Source organism: Aethalodelphis obliquidens, unplaced genomic scaffold, assembly GCF_003676395.1.
Source record: "Aethalodelphis obliquidens isolate GAN/ISIS:26980383/991018 unplaced genomic scaffold, ASM367639v1 scaffold1, whole genome shotgun sequence".
In the NCBI taxonomy this organism is placed as follows: Eukaryota; Metazoa; Chordata; class Mammalia; order Artiodactyla; family Delphinidae; genus Aethalodelphis; species Aethalodelphis obliquidens.
Window position 1 is genome coordinate 66,341,689 of NW_020837945.1, and position 25,535 is coordinate 66,367,223.

The window sequence follows — 25,535 nt, forward strand, 5'->3', positions numbered from 1 at the left end:
GGGGACATGGTTTCATGCCCCGGTCCAGGAAGATCCCACATGCCGTGGAGCGGTTGGGCCCGTGAGCCATGGCCGCTGAGCCTGCGCATCCGGAGCCTGTGCTCAGCAACGGGAGAGGTCACAACAGTGAGAGCCCCGTGTACCACAAAATAAATAAATAAAATAAAGTAGTGAGAAATACTGCTTCCCATTCATTTCTGTTCTGTTGCCTGTCTTCTCACTCCAGGAGAACCTAATCTCCTGGTCCAATCTCATGGACTTCCATTCCTGGGCACCACAGGTCTGCCCCATCAAGGCCTGATTATGACCAACTGCCACTTTCACAGAACACCAGCAAGTATTTATTGAGTAATTAAGCTGACAGCACTTTCCAAATACATCTCTATAAATGTTTGAGTTCCTTGACTGTGAAAAAGTTCTCATTTTAACCAAACTCCTCCCCCAGTACTGCCAAAGAGCATGAGATTCTAAAGGAAATCACACAAATCCATCCTCAATTATGGTAGCAATGCTCCAGTCTCAATTAGTTCCTGCAGGGTTTCTGGAATTGGGGGTGAAGTGGCTTTTGAGAGGTTCCCAGCACTTGTAGTAGTTCTCATCCAAACAATTACAGGTCTTCAGCCCCCACTTGGTGACGGCCATACTTAGAGAAGACTCAAACATAAATGCCTGTAGGGAATGAGGATGGGGACAAGAAAGAAGTGAGGTGGATAATAAAACACATTTGATTAGATGTCAAGAGAGACGATATGAGTAGGTAGAATCTTTGAATAATAAATCATGTGTGCTAGCACGGTGAGGAGAAAAACTCAAGCCTTGGGTTCTGGCTCTGGCCCTACTACTTATAAGTGGGTAGTAGCTTGTGCAAGATCCTTAACTTCTCTGACACTCAAGTTTCATTCTGTCAAATGGAACTGGACACGTAAGCATCACATTGTCCTTGTAGCATCATGGAGCTAAATTTGCTAGATCCAAGGGCAGAGGTGGGAGAGTCCTAGGAATATTCTTCTCAGGGGCCTTTACTGTGGCTATGTCCATGTGAGGGAGAACATACTTCCCATTTTGCAGATGAGGAAACTAAGGTTCAGAGCTGGGAAATGACTGTCTAAGGTGATAGTAGTAAGAAATCATAGAGCTGGGATTTGAGCCTTTCTTTTGCAGGACTCTGACCAAGAGATAGGCTGGGAAAAGGAAAAGAAGGAAAAGAGAGACTGAGGAGGAGGAGATGGGAAGAGGGGAGCAGGAACGTCTGTAGCACTTTTAAAAGCCCTGTCCCAGAAGGTTCTGAATGGTGGATGTCCTGCTATGTTCAGGCAGGTTTCATCTGCAACAGAAAGAATATGCAAGTGCCCTGTGCATCCTAGACATTCCAGCTTCACCTGTTGCTGATTTTCCGACTCACTATGGCTTAAAAAAAAAAGAAAACCCTACAATTCTTATGTGCTCATGTCGCTGGAAATTTAAAAAATATACATGGACAAAAGGAAGATAAAAATTCTCTTTGTGCCACAACTCAGAGAACCCATTTTAATATCTGGTGTCTAATATACATTAACTTCTTTTTGCCTAAAACAATGGAGAGGGACTTCCCTGGTAGTCCAGTGGGTAAGACTCTGCGCTCCCAATGCGGGGGGCCTGGGTTTGATCCCTGGTCGGGGAACTAGATCCTGCATGCGTGCCACAGCTAAGAGTCTGCATGCTGCTACTAAAGAAGTGTGCATGCCGCAACTAAAGATCCCGCATGCTGCTACGAAGATCCCATGTGCCGTAATTAAGACCAGAAGCAGCCAAAATAAATAAACAAACAAAAACATAAACTAATAAATAAATACATATTTAAAAAATAAAACAATGGAGTTGATTGTCTCTGCCTGACTTCCCGTGACAAGCTTGATATGAGGACCAAATAAAATCATATGGAGGTGTTGTGCACGTTATAAAGGACTATTCAGATATAAAAGTCATTATTAAGGCCATAATTATTGTTGTCTCTTTGCTGACCACTTCTTAGGAGCCTTGCTGTCTGACTGGAGTAACAAAACTCCATCCCAGCTGAGCTATGAAGACAGTATTATAAAGTTAATTTATTGCAAAGTGGTATAAGGATAAGGCATATGGATGAGCCTGGATCCAAATTATGCAATGGGAAATGGTGAGGGAGACCCAGTTAGGTCGAGTAAAGTGTTAGACCCTCCTTTGCCAGGTAGTCTGGGCTCCCCTCCATAGGAGAGCTCCTTCTCACTAGAGCTCCAAGCCCTAGACATTCCCCAAAGTCTTGCTCCTCATAGAAACAGCCCTGTCCTGTGCCTCACTGTTGCAAAAGCACTGCTCCCTGGTAACACTATCCAAAGCCAAGTTGGGCACTGAAGGTTACTAAGTGGTAACTCTGGGGTAGCCTGTGAACTTCCAGGAACTTTCAGAGGTAATAGCTTAAGATTATCAATATTTCATAGAGCTCTCGCACAGAGATGAAGGGGTTCTACAGAAACTCTGCAGAGGCCCTTGCAAGGGGAAATGGAGCTGAGGTCCAGCAGATGGGACTCGCACCCTGCCCCTGCAGATCAGCTCCATCAACTATGGTCCTCAAGTTGGAACTGCAAGTAAAATGCGTTGGGCAGAGGGACAGATAAGCTCTCTGATTAGGTAGTTTGCAAGCTTGGCATGGAGTCAGGCAGGTCTGTGCTATCAATTTTAAAGTCAGGTGGCACTGAAGGCATTTGTTTAAAACTTTAAAGCAAATTTACATATGATTTAGCATAAAATTACTCATTGTGGTCCATAAACTAGAATGCAAAATAAAATGAAACCAAGTACTGCAGCTAACTGCAATTGTGTTCAGCCTCAGTGTTTACAGCGTGACACAGGAGGAATACAAAACAGGTTTTAAATCCCATCAGTTTCATCCCATGCCAAAGGAGAGCAAAAGAAAATGAGAAAACAGCTGAGAACTGCTGCTCACAATCTCTGACTGTAGTCAGGCAAAGGTTTCCTTGACCCTCCTGGGCTTGAGAAACTAGCTAAAGGTGACATCCTGTATCCCCTGTTCCTGTGGCCCTAGAAGATTACTTCAAAATGCAGGAGATGACTCTGAGACAGAGCATATATACAGAGGGCTGCATACAGATAAGGGAAGACTCCTCACATAGTATTAAAAATATCCCCCCTTATATTTGAACAGTGCTGTACAGTCAGCAGCGTTAAATCACAGCCACTGGCTGGATTGGATGCTCTACCTATTCTACAGATGGAGAAAATGAAGCACAGAGAAGTTAAGTGACTTACTCAAGGTCACACAGGAACCAAGAGCTAGAATTTGAACCCAGGTCTGACTCCAAGTACAATACAAACTCTTTTTACCCTACCACATCAGGAGTCTAGTGTATACATTGGGGTGTGTGCATACACACATGGGAACATACACATAGACACACACTCTCCTCTCCTGACTCCTTCTTTGTGACTTTGGAAAAATAAAAAATAGCCTCTCAACAAGGTTGGGGACCCCAGAAGCCACCAGAGCCTCACATCTAACTTGCTTACCATGGTGCCATCAGCAATCCTCTCAGGCGCCAGCTTGGCTTTACTGGCCTTCTCAAAGCAGTCGGCATCAGGCCCATGGGGCGTCATTGGGCTGTGCAGGCTGCCTCCCCCTGGCAGGAACCCACCTTGCTTTGCCTCATAGTGACCTTTGATGAGTCCCATGAATTCACTCATGCAGTTCCCTGGGAAGGTTGAAACAGTATTATTTTTATTATCTCAGGCAAGGCCCGAAAACACCAAGACCTCTCAAACATTATTTCCACAGAATGTCAAGAAGATAGGAGAATCTGATAAATTTCATAGAAATAATAAAGAATATAGATAGACAGGAAAACAACTGCAAAACATTCATTAGGGTGGAATTCTTGGTAGGCAAAGCTCTACTCCATGGCCCTGTGGATTATCAGAGGTCTTCAGTTCCACTGCCTGGATGAAATTATGCTAGATCTAAAGAAAATCAGGGCCCAGACAAGAATTTTAATAATAATTAACATGCAAATCATAATAAAGAAGGGATGTACTCCATCATCTAGGCTTATAAGCCCCATATAAAAATTATCCTCTTTCTCAGATCTGAATCCCTTCCCAAATAGCCTCACAGTCATACAGGGTATCACTATACTTCCGGTTACCAAATTAGAAAATTGAAGTGGTGTGTGTGTGTGTGTGTGTGTGTGTGTGTGTGTGTGTGTGTGTGTGTTGATGGAAATGTGATGTAATGGAAAGAACCCTGGACTTGGAGGCTGTTAATAAATAATAATCTGTGTGAAAAAATCTTATTATCTAAAAAAACTAATCCATAAATACTATATATTCTAACAAATATCTTCTATATCTGAATCTAATATCAACTTATTCTTTCATTCTCTAAAATGCTTCTTAGATTCATTCTTTTTCCCATTGACATTCTCTTCATAGACTCTGAAAATCTTAATATTGGAAGGTACCCCTACTTCTACTCAAAACAGAAATATTCTGTATATCATTCCTGACAGATTACCTTCTGGGCTCTGCCTGCATGCCTCCTGTGAATGGAAGCACTCTACTCAACAAAGGAACCTATCATATTAATGAAGACTCTGGTTGTTAGAAAGTTCTCCCAAGTTAAATGGAAATTTGCTTTCATATAAGTTAAGTATACTGGTCCCAGTTGTGCCTCCAGAATCAACAAAATTTGACAAAAATCACAATGTTTCCACTTTTTCTATCTTATGTTTCTGTTGAAACAAAGCTCTTTATCTAGCGCAAGAATTAAAGAAATATAACACCTGGGTGAAAATCTACCCATCTAACCATCCATCCATTCATCTGTCCATTTCCTACCCTATCCATCTGCCTCTCCATCCATCCTGCATATATGGACACTGTGCTAAGTACTGTGATAGAAATGAGTAAGAAACAGCCTCTTTAAAGTTCTTCATAGTCATAGTCGTAGTCATAGTCTGTCCCATGAGAGTGCTGAGAGTGCAAATCTTAGACAGAGAAGAGAGATATGGCATTGGCAACCCTTGCAAAGCCAAACATTTGACATGATAAATGCTCCACCCCCTTCCTTACTTGTGAATATAGCCAAGTGCCAAAATACTTGTGGAACTGACTGAGCAGCCATACCCATTTTGCCCAGAAAACAAAATGCTGCTGCAGGCCCCTGCAGAAAAGGTAAGACCCAGGTCATAGCTCTACTTGTTTCTCCATGAAGCAGAAATAGAGGAAAAGAAGCAACGGTAAGCATAAAGTGTCTATATTTTAAAAGCAGTTCTGTTCATGACTTAAATATGCTGTCACACTCCTTGATCTAGTATGTATCCTCAGGGTCACCTTCATGGCTTAATTTTGGGAAGAGAGCAAGACAGAATTCAGCTTTGATCTGAATATGAATTTAGGTAGCAATGATTTGGTGATGACATTTCTACATAATTTTCTGTATTTCAAAGGACACTGGGAAGGTAGACCTTGCCTTTTTGATAAATGCTGAATCCAGTTGACTAAGGTGCATTAAGATGACTGGAGGTGGGCTTCCCTGGTGGCACAGTGGTTAAGAATCCACCTGCCAACACAGAGCACACGGGTTCGAGCCCTGGTCCAGGAAGATCTCACATGCCATGGAGCAACTAGCCCGTGTGCCACAACTATTGAGCCTGCTCTCTAGAGCCCGTGAGCCACAACTGCTGAGCCTGCATGCCCCAACTACTGAAGCCCGTGCACCTAGAGCCCATGGTCCGCAACAAGAGAAGCCACCACAATGAGAAGCCCACACACCACAAGGAAAAGTAGCCCCTGCTCACCGCAACTAGAGAAAGCCTGCGTACCGCAACTAGAGAAAGCCTGCGTGCAGCAACGAAGACCCAATGCAGCCAAAAATAAATAAATAAATAAATTTATTAAAAAAAACAAGATGACTGGAGGCAATATTTCTACAGAAATCATTCTCCACTTCTGTAAAGTCACATCAAAGTGGCAGAGATTTTGATTACTGCTAAAGCATTATTTTTTTATTTTTATTTTTTTTTTGCGGTACGCGGGCCTCTCACTGTTGTGGCCTCTCCCGTTGCGGAGCACAGGCTCCGGACGCGCAGGCTCAGTGGCCATGGCTCACGGGCCTGCTGCTCCGCGGCACGTGGGATCTTCCTGGACCGGGTCACGAACCCATGTCCCCTGCATCAGCAGGCGGACTCTCAACCACTGTGCCACCAGGGAAGCCCTAAAGCATTATTTTTAATATCTCTGGTAAAAATAATTTCTAACGCAGGGTTCTGGGGTTTTTCCAACTAACTCAGGGCAACCATACCTCTCTGAGATTTATCTATCCTGGGCCAAATTTATTTGAGAGTCTTAAAAAAAAAAAATTAGAAGAGGCATTTCATGAGGCCATTTGTTTCAGGCAGTCTGAATTACAAACTAAAATCAAGCAGTGGATTGACAGCTGTAGCACAGGAGTGAACCTGGGTGGGGAGACAAGCCCCAGGCCAGCATTTCTCAACATGTGGTCTGTAGACCTCCTGCATCAGAATCCCCTGACTTGCTAGTTCAAGACGCAGATTCTGAGGTTCCACCTCAATACCAACTAATTAAACTCTCTGAGAGTGGACCCAGGGGAAAATTTTTTTTAAAAAAGTCATTCTAAGTGGTTTTCATATCCCTTAATGCTCTTAAAGTGTGGTTCCTGGAACAGTTGCATCACGAGGGAACTTGGTACAAATGCAAATTCTTAGGTCCTACCCTGGACGTTCTGAAGCAGAAATTCTGAGGGTGGGACCCAGGAATCTGCGTTTTAACAAGCCCTCCAGGTGACACTGACACATGCTAAAATTTGAAAACCACTACCTCAGGCACGAAGAGCAGCCTCCATATAAGAACTATGTGAAATAGTGAAGTATCAAGGATTAGTATGTGACGTACAGGCTATAATCCAGAGCAATTCCCTTGCCTTGACAACAGGCTCTCTAGGGGACTAATTTCCAGGAGGAGAACAGTTGGGACCTGTGATGGGCTTGATATTCTTCAGAAAGGACATAGTTTGTTACATCTCTATTCACAAAGTATCTGGTGTCCTTGAAGTGTTAACCAGTTGTGTCCTTTTCAGGTGATTTCACCTGAGAAAGGTGATGCTGACATTTGACCATGAAGTGACCTTCTTCCATTCTGAGGGCCTTTGTTCTCCATCCTCTACAAATGCCGAAATCGCTCCTTTAGTCACTGTTGTATCCTGTTAAAGTGCTGCCACCTGGGTACATATCGAGAGGCGCCTCAGAGACAGAAAGCCCTGAGGTTAACTAAAGAAAGGGGTTTGTTTTTTAGAAGGTTCCAGCTGACATGCACCTCACAGTCTTTCCAGAACTCTATGTACAAAAATGCACTCTCCAGGAAGTAGAATTGTGCGTTGACATTTAGGTTGGGTTTATAGCTAGCTACTGCACAATTAAAAATGCCAGCTTCATTAAGTACAGCCATGAGGTACCTTATTCATTCTTGGTGATGCATTCACCTATTAAATAAATATTTATTAGATGCATATCATGCACTGGGCACTGTGCTAGGCATATCTGCTAGTGCCCATGACTGGTCCGGCATCGGACTGCCTTCATGAAATCCTGACTCCACCACTTAACTAGCTGTGAGGCCTTGAGCAAGTTACTTAATCCTTCACAGCTCAGTTTCATCTCTGAAAAAAAAAAAAAAGTGGCGGGGGTGGAGGCAGATAATGATACTACCTACCTTTCACAACTGTTATGAGGATTGAACGGGTTAATACTTTTAAAGAACCTTAGAGCCATAGGAAATTGTCAGTAAGTGTTCGCAGTAAGTAAAAACAGTATTAATAAAATGAAAAAAATCATAGATTTGGTAAGTTCTGTTCTAGACAACAACTGCTTTGCAGAAACTGCTTCCAGAATAGGATCCATCCCCTAGTGTGGACTGCAATCTGCTTTACCCCTCCAATTATTATTGGAGAAGGCACATTTTATTGGCTCTTGAACCAGACTTAGATAATGAACTTTCCAAAAACAGCAAACTAACCAACAACATCCCGTGGTTCCTCCTCCCTTTATACCTAAAATGTAGAGAAACATCTTGCTTCATCCTTTACCAGCCTTTGTGCCATTCTTCAGGGTCAGAGGAACTGGGCTCTAGGCATTACACAGTTGTTTCCTTCTCAGAGTCAACATGCCACTGCCATCCCCACACAAGTTGTGGTGTTTAAGTAGCTAAAATTCTGGGGGAGCGGCACTGGGCCTGGGGAGGCAGGCTTTGAACTCCAGCCAGGACAGGGCGTCCAAAAACACCTCTGGCAGCGTTCCCCATGGGTAACGCTCACCACTCTGCCATCTCTTTGGTTTTCAAATGTAACTTGGCAAAAGACTTACTGTGGTAATAAGGAGGCCTGAAGGTCTTATCAGCAACTCCCCATCGCGGTGGGAAGATGACAAAATCAGCGATGGCCACTCCGGGGCGGACAGACTTGGCAGTCAATACCGTGAAAATGGATGGGTCCTGTGAAAGAAAGGACAAGGAAAGCCTGAAGACACGAGGAGAGGGAGGTGACTGAACAATGACACACGTCACCCATGCATGAAGGGTTTTTGAGTGAAACTGTAATGTCTGATCAAACCACAGGCCAGGCTAAGAAGTCTGGGCTTGTCATCGAGGTGTAGTAATCACTCATCTGACTTTCCCCTCTTGCTGTGCTTGAAGCAAAATGAATTAACACCAGCTAAGGAGATTCTGAGCAGCTTTTTCACCCTGCTGAGCCCTCATTTCATGTAAGTACTACCCTGTGGGTCTGACAACAAGCAGTGCATGCCTCCCAACCTCAGGTCAGAGTGACCAGAGCTGGGATGTGCTGCAGGGAACTCTTGGCAGAAGGGGTGCTCAGAGTAAGGTGGAAATAGAAATAAAATAATATCCAAGAGTTGGTATAGATGTAGGATGTGCATCTCTTTGGAGGAATCACAGAGATTCCAGATGGTATCCTCATTGCTTTCTTACCCTTGTTTGACTCTCAGGTCTAAAATGCATCACTCGTCTGGGTGGTGGTAGTGTAGGGGAAAAGGGAATAGGTGGGGGGACAATATTATGATTTATCAAGAACTTTAGACTCCTTCGGTGGAAAGACTGAGATTCAACTTAATGGCAATCAATGATCATGTTTACTTTCAGATGCCACATGAGGGTCTGGGATTCAAAGATGATTGAGCACTACTCCTTGCTCTTTAGCATCATTAGTGGTGGTGGTGGGTGTGTGTGAGGGGGACTGAAGGAGTAATAAAACAAGTACATGAATAATGAATCACGGCAAGGTGCCAAGGGAAATCTAGCTTTACAAATAGAGAGCCAAGGGGGTACAGAGTGCCTATCTCTACTGAGAGGATCAGGGAAGGCTTCAAAGAGGAGGTGACATTTGAGGTAGGACCTGAAGAATGAAAGGAGAAAGAAAGAAAAAGGGAGGGAAGGAGGGAGGGAAGGAGGGAGGAAGGAAGGGAAGGAAAGGAAGGAAAAGGCAGAAAGGCATTTTAAGCACAGATAACAGGAAAGATCAAAATGCACAGAGATTTTGTTGAGGCAAGAGAGCTAAAGCCCAGAGTGCACTGGCAAAAGGGAGAGGGGCAAGAGGTGGTACTGGGAAATGAGCCCAGGGCCAGATGGCAAAGACCATCAGATACCATGCTTCAGAGCTCAGACTTAATCCTAAACCACAGGGAACCTGCAAAGGTTTTCTAATGCTGTGATAGAATGATCAGGTCTGAATTTTGGGAAAACAACTATAGCAGCAGTACAGAGGAGATTGGGCATGTGTAAATGCAAGTCAAAAAACGCTTTATGCTGTGAAAATGAACACTCCTTCATCTGTCATGAGAAATGATCTGAAACTGTTAAAAGGTAGCGAAGCTCAAATAAAGCTCTATCAGTGTCTCAGGATCCTTTTTCTTGCTGCTTTGGGCATGATGCCTCATTTTCTTTTCCCTTTTGATTTTATTAATTGTTGCTGCTCTTCAGAAGGGTAGTTTTGGGCCCCTAGAGGTAAGCTGAACTGGCTCAGAGTAATCTTTCTGTCTCTGGTTTCTTGCTTCTGCTCTAATTACCCCTCCAGCTTGTGGGTAAAGTTAATCTATTATGCAAAGTGAACTTTCCCCCAGGATCTCAGAAGTAGCACTTTATCGAGAATGTGGGGCCTTGGGGGCCTGCACTGTAGGCTGGGGACCTATTTGTAGTCCCCTGATTGACTGAAAAATATGATCGAGTTCATAATCTAGAATTTCTTTGGTTTAAATTCAAGCACTGAACATTATGAGTAACTTTAGAAGAGGGCTGTCTGTTCCATCATGGCTAAAAAGAGCCGGGAGTGGAGGCACTGGAGTGGGCAGCCAGAGCTAGCAGACTCTTGGTATTTATGAGCAGGACAGAGAACTTTCCAAATCCAGAAATGTTCCTTCCTCACCACTCCATCACTAACATTAGCACTGGTTTTCTTTTGGGGATATATTTTCCAGGAAGAAACCAAGTTTTTAGCCATGTAGGAGAGTTCCTGTGAATACTCTGTAGAGAGCTGAGCTGTACTGCAGGGTGAGTGCTGAGCTTTTAGCCTGGATCGCCCTCTAGCTATGTTATTTACTCCTTCACTGAAGCCTTGCAGCAGATGATTCAAATTCCTGTCAGCACAGCGACAAATGACTAAATCTCGGGCTTCCAAGGGTGACACTGGTAGTGTTAAATCTGTGAATGTCAGGGGTCTACTGTGGACCCCTCCCACCTACGAGTGTCCTCTCCCCGGGGCCCCTCCATGGGCCAGACTTACTGCGTGGTCAAAGGCCACTGAGTTGATGACCATGAAGTTCTCCAAGTTGTACTTGTAGGGCGTATAATTCCCATGCCAGGCCACAACATTGAACGGGGAGACATCCTGATTTAACAACAACAACAACAAAAAGGCAGGAAAGGGTGATTTTAGCATGTAATGCTTTTGTAGCTATGATTCCTCAGTTTGTACTTGGCATTATTGTCTCTTTTTTGATGTGATTCTGTTCTCATCATTTAATAATACCATCTCTGGGAAAAATATCACCCTGAATCATCTTGTGGTTGCTTCACATTCTCTCAAACTGTCCTCGCTATGCCGCTAACCCTAGTCTTCCAGTTCATAAGCTGCAGCTGCTTCTGATCACATGTGCAGCACAAGCACAGTACATGCTCCAAGCAGTGCCTTTTCAACAATTTTAACACAATTGTGAGAATCTGTGGATGCCAGCAATTCTTTGACAATCTGGGCCACCGTCTGGGTTTCCCAGTGCTGAGGGTAGGCACTTGGCTGTGACTGCTCTCCAGCTAACTGCTGCCCAGAGGAGATTCTAGTATATTCAGTGCCTCGGTTGGTGAGTGCAGGAAGGCTAGAAGGTCTCTAAGAGTTCCAGCCCCAGGGACTTGAGATTTCAGAGCAATCCTAAGGTGATGCTTCTTGGGTCTGCCCCGGGGTAAGAGAGGATCAGTGTTCTGTTATAGGAAGGTAGTTAGGCTAGGGAGTCCAGGTGATACAGTCCATGTAGGTCAGCCTCCCAGGGCACAGATCATGGCAGAGATGGGAGAATGGATCAGTGGGGGCTCACACAGAGAATAACCCACACAGAGTCCATTTGGAAAGTGGAAACCCATGGAGCTGCTGGCTACCTCTAGAATGGTGATCCTCTATCAAATATATGTCAAATATAATACAGGGAATAGTCATTTAAAAATGAATGTGAATGGCACAATTTCATTCCTATTTATGGCTGAGTAGTATTCCATTGTATATATGTACCACATCTTCTTTATCGCCATTTGCAGAGACGTGGATGGACCTAGAGACTATCATACAGAGTGAAGTAAGTCGGAAAGAGGAAAAAAAGTCATATATTAACACATATATGTGGAATTTAGAACAATGGTACAGATGAACCTATTTGCAAAGCAGAAATAGAGACACAGAGGTAGAGAACAAACATATGGACACCAAGGGGTGGGGGGTGGGACGGACTGGGAGATTGGGATTGACGTATGTACACTACTATGTACGAAGTAGATGGCTGGTGAGTGCCTACTGTATAGCACAGGAAAAAAAAATGAATGTGATTTCCACACTGCATCCCCAGAGGTCATCATTTTTGCCAGGCTGGAGTAGTAGCTCAGCACCTGCATTTTAAACAAGTTTCCTGAGAATTTCTGATGCAAGTGGTCTCTGAACCACATTTTAGGAAATCCTGATCCAGAGAATATGAAGGTGACTATGTGTCAATGAGTGTGACAATGAACCCTCAAGAGTTAATTTTAAACGCCAAACTAGTTGGTCTCTGCTGGTTAGCATACCTTCTAGATGCTGTCCAAAGAAAATAACGTGCCTTAGCAAAATATAAGCAATAAGTTAAATGGGCAAAAATAAAGCAAATGAATAATGGTAAACAGAAGAGATCTTTGGATTATTTTTACTGTATGGTTACTTTATTTTACTATATTATATATCCAGTATATGAAGTAATAATGTATTATATTACAGATTATATATTGTTATTTTTATTATTATCTATGCCTTTGCTTATCTCCTGAGTTTACCAGGCTGGTGCTATAAACAAAGTCAAACTAACTGAGTTCTGCTTGTTTTCTATCAATTGTTGCTTGTATTTGAAAATATGGTGACCATTCTTGAATATAAGTCTTAGATGAACTGCTATTAACTCATTTTCCTTTTCAGAACATATTGCCCTGCCTGTATATTATGCTTCCCCAACATTTATAGAGACCTAGATATTGCGGGGTTTTTATTGCTTGATAAATAGAAAGAGCATGCCCTTTGGAGTCAGAAAGATATGGGTTTGAATGCTGATTCTGTCATTTACTGTGACATTTGGTAAGTTATCACCACCTGGCCTGTTTTCATGACTACAAGTAAGGCAAGTAGCACCTTATTTGTAGTATCTTAGTGATGTGGTAAAGATGAAATAATATATGTAAATACTTAATACTAGCCTTGGCAATCAGAAGGTGCTTAATAACTATTCATTCCTTCCCCTGCCTACAAACCCGCTTACTTTACCTGTTTGGCAGCAAACATCTTGCCCTGGTATTTATTAATCACAGTGTAACCACCTGGCGCTTGGTGATCTTCGTACCAGGCAACAGGTATCAAGAAATCACGAGGATTGGCCAAGCCATTGGCTCCTAGAACATAATGACCCAAAAGTCTTTTAGACACTTCTGAAATCACATAGGAAAGATGCCCACTGTTGCACAAAGAGAAAGGGCTCTCTTCCACGTCAAAAGCTACTCCACAATTTGCTTTCATTGTTCAAAGGCTCATTGGAATCCCAGTCTGGTGCCTTTTAAGGAGGACCTAAGGAATTTGGTCAGAAAAAAATCATGAAAGTAGCATCATCATCATCACCAGCATTATGTCCTAAAGTTGTAGAGTGAATATGGTTTATAAACATTTTACATGCATTATCTCATCACTACAGGGGAGGGAAGGGGAGGAGAGGGAGAGACTAGAAAAGAGGAAAGGGAAGATATGATAGAATACTAGATCTTTTTTTCCAAGAAAACTCTGATGACTCTAGAACTCATCTACAGTCCTTGAGAAAGGTTACATACTGTAGCCCCAGGCGTGCCTCTGCTCCTCAGACAGAACTCAGAATCAACCCAAGCCTGAAAACTGCTCTGCAGCCTGACAATCTGTCTGCCACTGAGGGAGACAGTATTTGGGACTTGCCTGCTTACCTTTGCTTTGTGAGTGTTCCCTCCAGAGAGAAAAAAATAAATCAAAAGACCAAAAATGAAAAACGTAAGTGCAAAAACATAATTTAACTCTGAGTGGAGAGACCTGGGGAGTGTTTTATCATTTCCAGCTCCTGGGGTTTAAAAGAAAAAATGTCCCCAGCTGGTTAGTAAATTATATATATTTTCCAGAGGGTACGTGTTCCATGGAACCCGGAGGCTCTGCTGGCTCTGGAGCAGCAGGAAGCCAGAGCAAAGTGGGAAGAGCGGGTGGAGAGCAAGATAACAGATGGCCCACCATGGCTCCACTGCCTCTCTGCTGCCTCTCACCTTCCTCTGACTATTTGGATCCCCCAGGGGAGTGACCAGAAGGCACATGCTGGCCTGTCCCTGGTTTGCTCTAAAAAAAATCTGTTGACAAGGAAAGGGAAGAGCTGGGGGCTGTGGCCACCACCTTCAGCAAACATGCCAAAGATGGAACCAAGGGCCAATTTTCCCAACCACTCCTTTCACTCCCAGGGACGTTTTGCGAACAACCCCTCCTACCGCCTTCACTTCTCTCCTGCTCTCCCGTCTCCAGCTTGCCAGAAGAATTGGGGGTGGGGGACCTTGTTTCACTTTTGAAAGTTTTAATCTGCCTCATGGAGGCTGTGGTTTCTAGCTCCTTCACAGTACTGAGGGAGGTATGCTTTTTGACTCTCAAGTGTGTAGATGTTTTGGAGGATGCTCAGTAGGAATGTGAGGTTCATAGACTGTATGTCTTTCAGTCCGTTTCCCCTTTCCATAGCCACATAGCCCCTACCATTGTTATGGCTTTTCCCATTTTATTGTCTACATACAAACCACTCATTTAAGAACATGATCTTCCTTTTATCCACAAAACCCATTCCCACTTGTACACTTTTTCTTAAGCTCATCTCTTTCCTCTTTATTTTCCCTCAACTTTCCATCAAGGATTAGTCAAATCTTATCTTTTCTATGAAGCTGTTACTGGAGACTTGGCCTACAGTAACCCAGACTTCTACATCCTCTAGGGTATACTCTGTATAACCTGAAATCTATTACGTATTGTTTTGCTCTCCAATGGTCTGTATACTATTCTAGAGAGAGATTTACCATGGGTTGGCTTGGATCGTTTTCTGTTATGCATGTATGTGATGGGAAGAAGCTTGTTCTAGCCTTAATGTGGTTCCTGTCATTACGCTCAGCACAACATGGGAGCCAAGACAAGCTGATGGACTGGTGCACTGACCAGCTAATTAATGAAGCTGTCATCTCATCAGATGGGTCAGCTATGCCACCTGGAGCCCCTGAACGTAGAAGTCTGAAATAAGAAGTCTGCGATTGCTCAGGGAACTCTAGTATGTTCTGAAATTCCCAACTACACTTGGTCTAGGGAAGAAGTTGTCTAGAGAGGAAAGTTGAAGTTTGAGTGAGATAAAGAGGGGAGATGGATGTTTAACTTTCATGCAATTATCTGTGTCCTATATTTCAAGTCAGGCTTAGAAGCTTGCATTGAAGATTTACCAATCGGTCCCAGGTCAGGCAACTCAAAGTGGACGCCGTAGACCTCCAGGATGTAGCCCCTGGTCTCCTCGAAGACATCTATGCTGAACCGCATTCCTCTCTGGAACAGAAGTAAACATTGGTGTGCTCTCCCAAATTATACCTGTAGTTATAAAGAAGCTGCCCAAGAGCCACAGCCAACCTCACTTGCACAAGTAATTCTGTAGCCTGTTGAACTATGTTGGAGAGGTGACCAGCTCAAAGAGGAGGTAGAAAGAAAAATTTAACTTCTAATCACATCTGTGACCAAACCAATTCTAGTCTACTCTCTCACTGGGTCCATAGATAACAGTGCCCTGATTTAGCCAACTTTTAAAGAAATCCATCTTCACTGCTTTCCACCCGCACCAGGGCCTTATCCAGAGTGTGTATAAATATTTAGGAAAGTGAATTGACAATTTTCTTTGCTTTGTGATTGTGTACTATTTTAAAACAAAGTAGGGGGCTTCCCTGGTGGCGCAGTGGTTAAGAATCCGCCTGCCAATGCAGGGGACACGGGTTCGAGCCCTGGTCTGGGAAGATCCCACAGGCTGCAGAGCAACTAAGCCTATGCGCCACAACTACTGAGCCTACGCTCCAGAGCCTGTGAGCCACAACTACTGAGCCCGCATGCCACAGCTACTGAAGCCCATGTGCCTAGAGCCTGTCCTCCACAACAAGGGAAGCCACTGCAATGAGAAGCCCACGCACTGCAACGAAGAGTAGCTCCCGCTCGCCACAACTAGAGAAAGCCTGCACGCAGTAACGAAGACCCAACACAGCCAAACTAACTAACTAACTAACTAACTAACTAACTAAACTAACTAACTAAATAAATAAAATAAATTTGAAAAATAATAAAACAAAGTAGGCACACAAGTTTAGTTACCCTTCTGCACAGGGAGCCTTCTGTATAACTCAAACTTCCTCCCCATTGCCCAGACGTGACAGAGAAATTTTAGAGTTGGAAATAGCAGCAGTTGCAACATCAGATTGCTCCCAAATTAGGGAGAAGCAGGGAGAGGGGGACACATCACCAACCTGAATGACGCATATCTCGTTGGGCTGAACAAGCATCTTGCCAAACTCGGTGTAAATGAGAAGTTTCCCTTTCTGGGGAACTAACAAAAAAGACAGGGTGGCAGTGGGTAGCTCTTTTCAGGCGAGAATGACTTCATGAAGAGTAAAAGGCTTAAGGGCTGCATTTGCTTTTTCATTCCAAATGAAAAGTACTTTATTGAGTTTCATGGGGGAATATGACAGAATTGACAACTTATGTTAGCTATTTTACTATCTAGAAAAACATGAATGGAAAAATTGACTCTGCTTTTTTCTTCTTTTCTTTGGTTGCCAGGTAAGGAGCTTGTATTTGCACAATTCTGTGGCTTGACCAGAAAGAGCAGAAGAAATAGGATGGAAAAAGACCCATTTCTGATAGTTCCAGCAGAATGCTGGCATTTGCATGTCTACTGTCTACATCAAAATGTTCACTCCATAATATCGTACTAAAACCATCGAAAAAGAATGGGTAGACCAGAAAAATCCCTACTAGACTTTCCATACTTCCTGATGGTCTCATGAAAATTTGTATTTATATTGCAGATATCAATGACAGATGGTCTTTTCTTGGGTGAGTGTGAAGGCAAATAGAGTTATCTTAACAAGTTAATCACATGTTGGTATTACTCTTCATTTCTTTTCAGCTGCCCAGATCTCCCAGATCAGAAAGGCCCAGAAGAAATGAGCAAAGACAGGGAGACCAGGAAATAGAGTAGGGGCTTGGGGGTACACAAAGAATCTTTTCCAGACCTCCAATCGCCTTTACACCTCAGTCTGTAGACTGCACTAAATAAGACAGATTGAAAGGAAAGTCATATGTATACAATTAAAAAGTAGCTTATGACTAGGGATCAATTACCAATGAAAGGGTCTGAAATCTTCAAAACTTACCAATCAAGAAGTCTCCATCTGAACTGTAAAAGCATCTGAAACATATAGAATAATTCCTATGATTGTCAGTTTTAACACTGTCCAGGCAAATTAATTCACTGCACAAATTATTGCTCAGTACCTGGTATGTGCTAGGCTTAGTGCTGGGTGTAAAATGATGAGCAAAATGACCCCATCTCTGCCCTCATGGAGTCTTAGAGTCTAGTAGGAAGTCAGACAGCAATCCAACAACTACAGAACCATATCATCATAAACTGTAATGGCACTGTGAATGTCACGTTCAGGGGACTGAAAGAATAATGAACCTGATCTAGTCTGAGGAGGCAGCCAAGCCTTCCCTGAAGGGGGAATGTCTGACCTGAGATCTGAAAAAATCATCTAGGCAAGGGCTTGGGGATGGGATGGGGGTGGGGTGGGGAGAACATTCCAGAAGGAACAGCACAGGCACCTGCTCTGAGGCAGAAAGGCACATGGCAGGTAGAAAGAACTGAATGAAGGCTAATGTAGCTCAGGTAGACAGACAGGAGGAGCCTGGTATGACGCTGGACCCCGAGGGACATCTCCAGTGCCTTGTCATAGGGCCGTGATTTTGGCCCTGATTCATGGCTCAGAGAAGTTAAACGACTTGTCCTAGGTTGCTGAGCCAAGAAGAATGGATTGGGCTTTGGACACAGCCGTCTGGTTCCAAAGGTAGTGTGCAAAACTGCTATGATATTCTGCTTCCCAAAGAAAAGGCAAAAATGACTTTTATGGAAGTGTTTCTGATTTTGAAAAAAAAACTAATATGTAAGTTCTTTTATTTAGGATCTTTAAGCTTATGCAAAGTTATTAGCTGAAGCCAAAGTCTGCCACCAACAGGTAGCCCTAATGGCTGCTCAGATAGTATGACTTTGGACTCAAGAACAGCCCTGGGGAACCTTAGACGTTAAGGATATTCTGACTCAAACCTGATTAAAGTCAAGGTTTGAGTCAGAATACTTAGACTACTCCTGCTTTCAGTGCTCCATTGTCCCTTTTGTATTTGCATTGTTATGTGACATTCTTATTTATGCCACAGAAGTCAGTCAAGATAGAAATGCTCATTTATTGTCATTATTTTAAAATGTATATCAAGATTGCTCTGGGGTAAAAAAAAAAAAATAGTAACAAAAACAACAAACCAGCCTTCACCCTCTTGCCAGTAGCTCTTGGGGAAGGGGGCTCTCGTGCCATAGCTCTGAGCCACTTACCTGTTCCCCATGGAGGTGTTGCACAGGAAAATGTGGACAGCAAGCCCATTGTTAGACCTGATATCTCCAGCTCCACACAAGGTGTGCAGGCCCTGGGAGAGACCCGCACGAGAGGGAAAGGTGAATGAGGCCAGCCCTCCCACGGGTCCCTGAGAGTCATGAGGCAAATTCTACTAGGGTCTTCCCTTTGGGACCAGGGAACCCGGAATTTACTGACTTATGTTTTGTAGATGGTGGCTCACCCTCATTGCCAGGCATGGCCCTAGGTCTGGATTGTCTTAATGGCTCCATCAGAGTTGACCTTACAGAGCATCAATTCATTACTTGGCATTTTATCAGTTTGGTGCTTAAGATCAACCTGAAGGAGAGTTTCCTTTGGAGGTAAAATTAGGCATCTAGGAGGCTTGGGGAGGAAAGTTGCAGCATTAAGGACCAATTAATGCCCCTCAAATATACATTACCATGTGGGTAGCCTTCTGCTTATGAATAGGATCAGCCCTAATCTTTCCAGAACAGGGTAGAGGAAAGTATTCTGACCAACTGTAATCCTCTCTGCTAATAACCCACAGTCCCAAAGACTTTAACACATGGGCCTTCCCGAAAGGAGGGAGCTCTGTTCCTCCAGATATCTATAATTCACCCAGAGTGAGAGATTTCTTTTTATATTTTAACTCAGTTTGCAAGTTTGGGGGCTATTTAGATGAGCCCACACAGGGCTTGGAGCACTTAATATGATAAAGAATTCAACATGGAACAAACAATTTGGCCTAAGGCTGGGCACCTGGACTCTCCTTAAGTAAGCTATGAGCTGAGCTTGGTGTACAGAACCCTCCCCTGGCTTCTTTGAGCCCCACCTCCTTGTAGCTCCCAGCCTCTCCCCTATATATGCTTTGTTCTGAGCACAGTTGTTCCAATACTCCCAGCACCTATAACTACCAAGCAGAACTTCTAATCAGCATTGTGCTAACTAGAGTTGCCACCCTGAGTCGATGCTATTCTAGCCCAGGGGTCCATTTTGGGGAGTTCATGAAATTGGATGGGGAAAAAAATTATATATGTATTTCACTAATCTCTGACTGAAATTTATCATTTCCTTCAGTTAACGTGAATGTAAGCAACAAACCACAGCAGTTTTAGAAGTGCCTGTAACCTTGTACTGATAGAAACCATAGATGATTTTATATCACATTATAGTTGTTACAGATATCCCAAAATATCATTTATGCTCATACTTTTAATAACCATAGTTGTTAGATCTTTTCATAGATCTTGTGATTTAGTGCATTAAGAAGGTAGCATATATATTACTATAAACCAAACCAAATTTGCTATTTTAATATTTTTATCACTGTATTTCAATATAATTGGCTTCTTTGTAATTTTATGTAATTTATTTTATGCACTTAAAAACAAACACAGGCTTAAAAAATAAATAAATAAATAAAATAAAAACACAGGCTTCCAGACTTTCAAAGGAGTCCATGGAACAAAAAGGCTCAGAACCCGTGTTCCAGCCAGGAACAAAGAAACGTGAAGTAGGTAAATGCCCAATTTCCATTGGCTGTTTGGAGATGTTGTAAATAGCTCACAAGTGCCCTTTGGTGTCAGTGGCCATATAGTGCCTGTACGTAAGACATCCCTCTGCCAGCCCCAAAAGCAGAGGCAGGTGGTGCTATGTCTGCTGCCTGCCTCCAAGGCTGCTTCTGCTTGGCATCCAGCCTGCAAATGGCTGGATCACTCACCGCAGAAGAGAGTGGTGGGCAGGTGTGGATAGTATTGACTTACGTACATTCACGAAGTCCACTTTCTTCTGAGAGGCTTTTGGAATCTCAAATGGTTTCCATCTCAGCTGGAAAAGAAATACGCATACAGAAAAATTATTTCACAAGGGGAAACCACAGACTTTCTCAATAAATAGCATGAAAAAGGACAGCTGCTCACTCTGTGAGGCTCTGACTACTTGTGATTTTGTTATTTTCAATTTAATAATTATCCATCATTTCCTTAAAGGGGCTCAGTTGGGTTCTGTGTGTGTATGCAGGGTGTATGTTTGTGTTGTGTGTGTATGTTTAACCTATATGTATATATATTGTCTTCATTCCTTAGCATTTTAAATTACAAAAATAAAAAATCATTGCTTCCTATTTCTTTTAACATTTTGCTCTGGCACATCAGTGAGTTTTGACTGATGCTGCTTTTTATGCTATTTATAATCAGCTCCCTTTCCTGGTGTGCCAGCCTCTCTGTGTGGGCTCCTGACACTGCAGGGGAAGGCTCTACTTCTTACTTCCAGCCCTTGGAGTTTTGAATTATTTCTTTAAGAGAAAGAAAAAGTACCCAGCTGAGATTGGATTTGGTAAATGCAGTACCAGGTTCAGTTTCTTCACCAAACCCCGTGTTTGTCCCCAGGCTGCCTGCCGGTTCAGTTTAAATCACAACAATCTTTAATTTAATAATGAAATGATCTAAGCAAGTAGGAAATAAAATCAGCAGGTCTGAGCCCTACTAGAAGTGTCAGCCCAGCACTTATTAATCAACTTGGCTGCGGGCCTGACCCAGGCAGTCTGGCAGCTGATAAACCCAGCAGCCTCAGGACATCTCATGGAGTGACCTGCACCCCGAGGGCTGGCTCCACTGGTTGCAGTGCCTGGTCAAGGCAGGCCCTCCAGTGGGTCATGGGGCTCAGCTCATTCTGTACTCCAGAGAGGCAGCTGGGTGGGAAAGGAAGCAGCACGTGGAAAAGGCAGCGCTGGGATGATCCTGCTTCTCTGATGTACACAGTCAGGCAGCAGCCTTTATTTCTTAAAAGCAAAGCAGGATTATCACATTCTGGGACTACTTTAAAAGAATGAAAGATGTTGACTTGAAAAACATTGTTGAAATCATGCTTCAGAGAGAAGGAAAAGGTTTAGGACTAATTCCACTGGGGATGATATTTCCTGGGGGAGTGGGGGGAACCTGAGACCAAGGATCTAGGAAAGGGTTTCTCAACTCTGGCACTATTGACGTTTTGTGTCAGACAATTCTTTGTTGCAGGGGCTGTCCTGTGCATTGCAGGATGTTTAGCAGCGTCCCTGACCTCTACTCACTGGATGCTGATAGCACTCCCCCAAGTTATAACAGCCAAAAATGTCTCCAGACATTGTCAGGTGTCACCTGGGGGACAAATATTCCCTGGTCGAGCACCATTGACCTAGGAGGATATTTCCCTGACATCAGCCAGGGCCACAGCTAAGCACTGCTGGCTTTTTTTTTTTTTTTTTACCATGAACCATTACCTGCTGCTTCCCTGTTTAGTAGCAGCACAGAGTTTGTACACCCAGGAAGATTGTCTGGAAGATAATATTACTTAGAATCTTGGTTCTAAGAGGAGTCATCATTCTAAATTTCCCAATGGAAGGGATTTAAGTATCCGATCAATGGTTACCTGGGCAACCTTTTAGATCTATCCAGAGATTCTAAACCCTGGCAAGCCGTGAGAATCACCCAGAGAGTCTTTGAGACCCCAAAACAAATTAAATCAGAATCTTAATTCTGATTGAGAAGGTAGGGCCCAGGCATCAGTATTTTATAAAAGCTCTGTCTTATAAAAAAACTTTAATGTGCAGCTATGGTTTAAGAATGAGCACACCCAACCCAGAGAGCCTGTGATTTTTGCATTGCTATTCATGTTCATGTTCAGAAAAGTCCACTTAGTCAACCAACCAGTCAATCAACTAAATTGCTGTATCTAGGGCCAGTTACCAAATAGTAAGGATGTTTAAATAATACAAGTCTAAGGCTTTCCAAACCTAGGGGAAAAAGAAGAGCAAGAAAAGAGAGAGAAGAAAGAAAAAAAGAAATAAACAAAAGGGAGCAAGTAAGCAAGAGAGAATCCCAGTAATAGGAAAGCACTACCTGGTTTGTTGCACTGACACTGAAACTGAGCAGGACCCTGCAGGGCCCTCCCAGGTGTCCCCTGTTTCTTGTTTGTAGAAAAAAAAAAAAAGGCTTTAATTTGCTAGGCCTTCTCTGAGTTCCAAAGAGCAGGCTCAAGCATTTAATAGGAAGAGAGAGTCACAGGACTCCTGGATCCTCCTCAAGGGATATACATATCTGTATCTGATGCATATCTTTGAGTTGTTCTGCAGAAATTAAGACCCCTACCCAGTAGAAGATGGTGACTATATGCTGACAACAAGCACTTAGACCCCAGACTGGTTGGAACCAGAAGGCTGAGATTCCAGAGACATCACTGTGTTACCTCACCACCAACCAATCAGAAGAAAGTCACACACCCTGCAGTCCTCACCCCAAATTTTTCCTTTAAAAACTCTTCCCCAGAAATCATCATGGAGTTTGGCCCTTTTGAGCATGAGCCACCTTTTCTCCTTGTTTGGCCCTTGCAATAAATCTTTCTCTGCTCCAAACTCTGACATCTCATTTTGTTTAGCCTCACTGTGCATCAGGTACATGAACTTGGGTTTGACAGCATGACAGCACCTTTGTAGATCTTCCTGAAATTAAAAATACCTGTTGTGGGTAGAAATAAAGTCCTGGCCCCTAGAGAAGAGGTTGGTACATTTTGAGTAGGAAAGACTGAACCAGAGAGGCCAATGGGTTGGTTTGGTTAGGTTTTTGCTGGTCAGTTTTTCAAAATCTTCTGTAGCACATCAGTCATGAGGAGAGAGAGCCTGGAGTGGAAGGTGGAAGGGCACCTACGTGATGATGTAGGTAACATGCCTTCAATAGGGCCCACATCCTGGATGAGGCGGTGGTCTTGAAGAACCTTCTCTAATGCAAAAGGTGATGCCCTTCAGATGATGGAGATGTTATAGGGAAAGGAGTAATTTATCTGCTGAGTCTGATGGCAGAGGATTGTGCAGGACCCATACTCAGCATATCATGAACAATAATAAAGACCCCAAGGTGGTTCTGATAAACCCAATACCCACAAGAAGAAGCCAGATTTGAGTCTTCAGGTAAGAGATTTGGGTCAAGAGTTTTGGTGCAATATCATGTTGAATGTAGGGAGGGAAATTTGAGGAGAGGATAAACAGGAAGAGGCTATGGAGTGGACAGTGGAAACATCTCCTGCTAAAGCCAGATATTCAGACTAACTGCATGCTATGGAGCAGTAACCCTCTGATCCAAGGCCAGCCCAAGGGGACTGTGCACTGGGCTGAGCCAGGAGACCTGGGTTCTGCAGCTGCCTCTGTTCCTATTTACTCTGTGACTTCTGGCAAGTCACTGGATGCTTATTAACTGATTTAATTCTATAACTTTTTAACAGTTAATTTTGTTTATATTATTGCTAAAGAAACCCCCACACAGAATTCAATTATTAACATTTCAAAAACAATGAAATCAGTTGAAGTACCCAATACAATGTCTTGACTATAGTGGATATTAATATATTTGTATTGAATGATTGAATGAATGAACAAATATAAGACACTGAGAACATTGCTAATAACTCAAAAAACAAGACTAAAGTAAATTTGTGAGACTTTTGGAAGTCAAAATGACATTCAGGCAATAGCTAGTAAATTGACAAATGTTTCTAAAAGTCCTGAGATTGTTTCTAAAATATAAGTCAGTTCTTTACACATGTGAAAACCCCTCAGTTCTTCCATATCCTTTCTGATTTTCTGTCCAGTTATTCTATCAGCTGTTGAGAGAGAGGTGTTGATGTTTCCAACTATAATTGTGGATTAACTCTGTTTCTCCTTTCAGTTCTATCATTGCTTCACATATTTTGCAGCTGTGGTCTGCAAATTCTGTTGGAAAATAAACTCTTACTAGAAGTGAAATGGTCAAAAATAATTTGGAAAGCATCTTCAACAGAGACTAAAGTTAGAATTAAAAATTCTTTAAGGTTACCAAAGGAGTAGGAGAATCATGGCAATATTTAATGATCAGGATTTGAAATTCATGCTCAGGGATGTAAATGAAACCAAAGAATTGGACTCAGTATTTCCAAAGTCAGAAGATTGCGAGGTGTACTGGATGATCTGAGTATCACCTTCAACACTACATAAGATTCCCTCCATAAGATTGCCTTGGACTCAACTAGATTGGATGAGTTGGATAGTCTCAACGACACTGGTGAGCTAGAGGTAGACATATCATTAGAAATTGATAACATCTATCCCAGATTTTGGAAGTAACTTGTAGATGGTTTTGTGACCATAATATGCAAACAGTTGTTAGCAGCAGCTATGGCTAGGAGAGGTCCAGGGTAATGTACTTCAGTGAGTTTCAGCCCAGACTAGGGAAGATGGGACAGGGGGATAAAATAAAACAGTGGCTCATTAAATTCTTCAGCAAATCTAGAATTTGAGGAAAAAGGCAACATAATTTATGTGGAGAGAAATCAGGCTTTGGGCGACTCTTTGGCGGTATTAGAGGTAATAGAGCACAGTTAAGGAAGATTCAAATCATTGTACTTTGTTTAGCCTTTTAAAAGTCTTTCATGAGAAGACAAAAAAAGATGAGCCAGCATAGTATTTAGATGACATTTTTTCATGGATAGAAACCTGGATTCCTATTTGACCTTCCCTTGAGGGTAAAGCTAAGGGCTTTATATCCATCATTCAGCACCCAGAGCATGAAACATAGTAGTCACTCAATAAATATTTGTTGGATGACGTTTAATTCTCACAACAACCCTCTAAGGCTCCCATAATTATTATCTCTATTTTAAAGTGACAAGACTAATGGTTTAGAGCAGATAAGTTTTCTTTACTAAGAACTGATACCAACAATTTCTCAGCCTCCCTTAGCAACCTAAACCCTGAGCCCTTTAATCTCAGCCTGTCTTGATCTGCTTTCCAAACCATTCATGATCTCCATGGCTCCCAGGCTTTGCCTCCTTTTAATGGGCTTGTACATGGTCCTCTAATCTGGGCCCTTATCTACTGCTCCTCAGGTGCTGAGTTGCCTTGGCTCAGTCTGACTCCTGGGACCCAAATCCTGCTAAGGTCCTTCAAAGTCAGCATTCTTGTCCAATCCCTATATATCAACTCATTCAAATGATTTATTGTACCACTCCTT

At 42.9% G+C, this 25,535-nt stretch overlaps 1 protein-coding gene across 1 annotated transcript in view; it reads right to left on the minus strand.

Moving 5' to 3' along the window:
* Positions 1–321: 321 nt before the first annotated feature.
* The window catches only part of HGD (homogentisate 1,2-dioxygenase), a 48,148-nt gene continuing 22,934 nt past the window's right edge, over positions 322–25,535 (minus strand). Inside the window, exons 5-14 of the mRNA XM_027105927.1 lie at positions 20,290–20,349; positions 18,501–18,592; positions 17,272–17,306; positions 16,363–16,442; positions 15,304–15,403; positions 13,100–13,224; positions 10,835–10,939; positions 8,406–8,532; positions 3,541–3,722; positions 322–669 (exon numbers count right to left, since the gene is read on the minus strand). Of these exons, the coding sequence (XP_026961728.1) occupies positions 520–669; positions 3,541–3,722; positions 8,406–8,532; positions 10,835–10,939; positions 13,100–13,224; positions 15,304–15,403; positions 16,363–16,442; positions 17,272–17,306; positions 18,501–18,592; positions 20,290–20,349 (1,056 nt within the window). The 3' untranslated portion in view covers positions 322–519. The remainder of the gene's footprint in view (positions 670–3,540; positions 3,723–8,405; positions 8,533–10,834; positions 10,940–13,099; positions 13,225–15,303; positions 15,404–16,362; positions 16,443–17,271; positions 17,307–18,500; positions 18,593–20,289; positions 20,350–25,535) is intronic.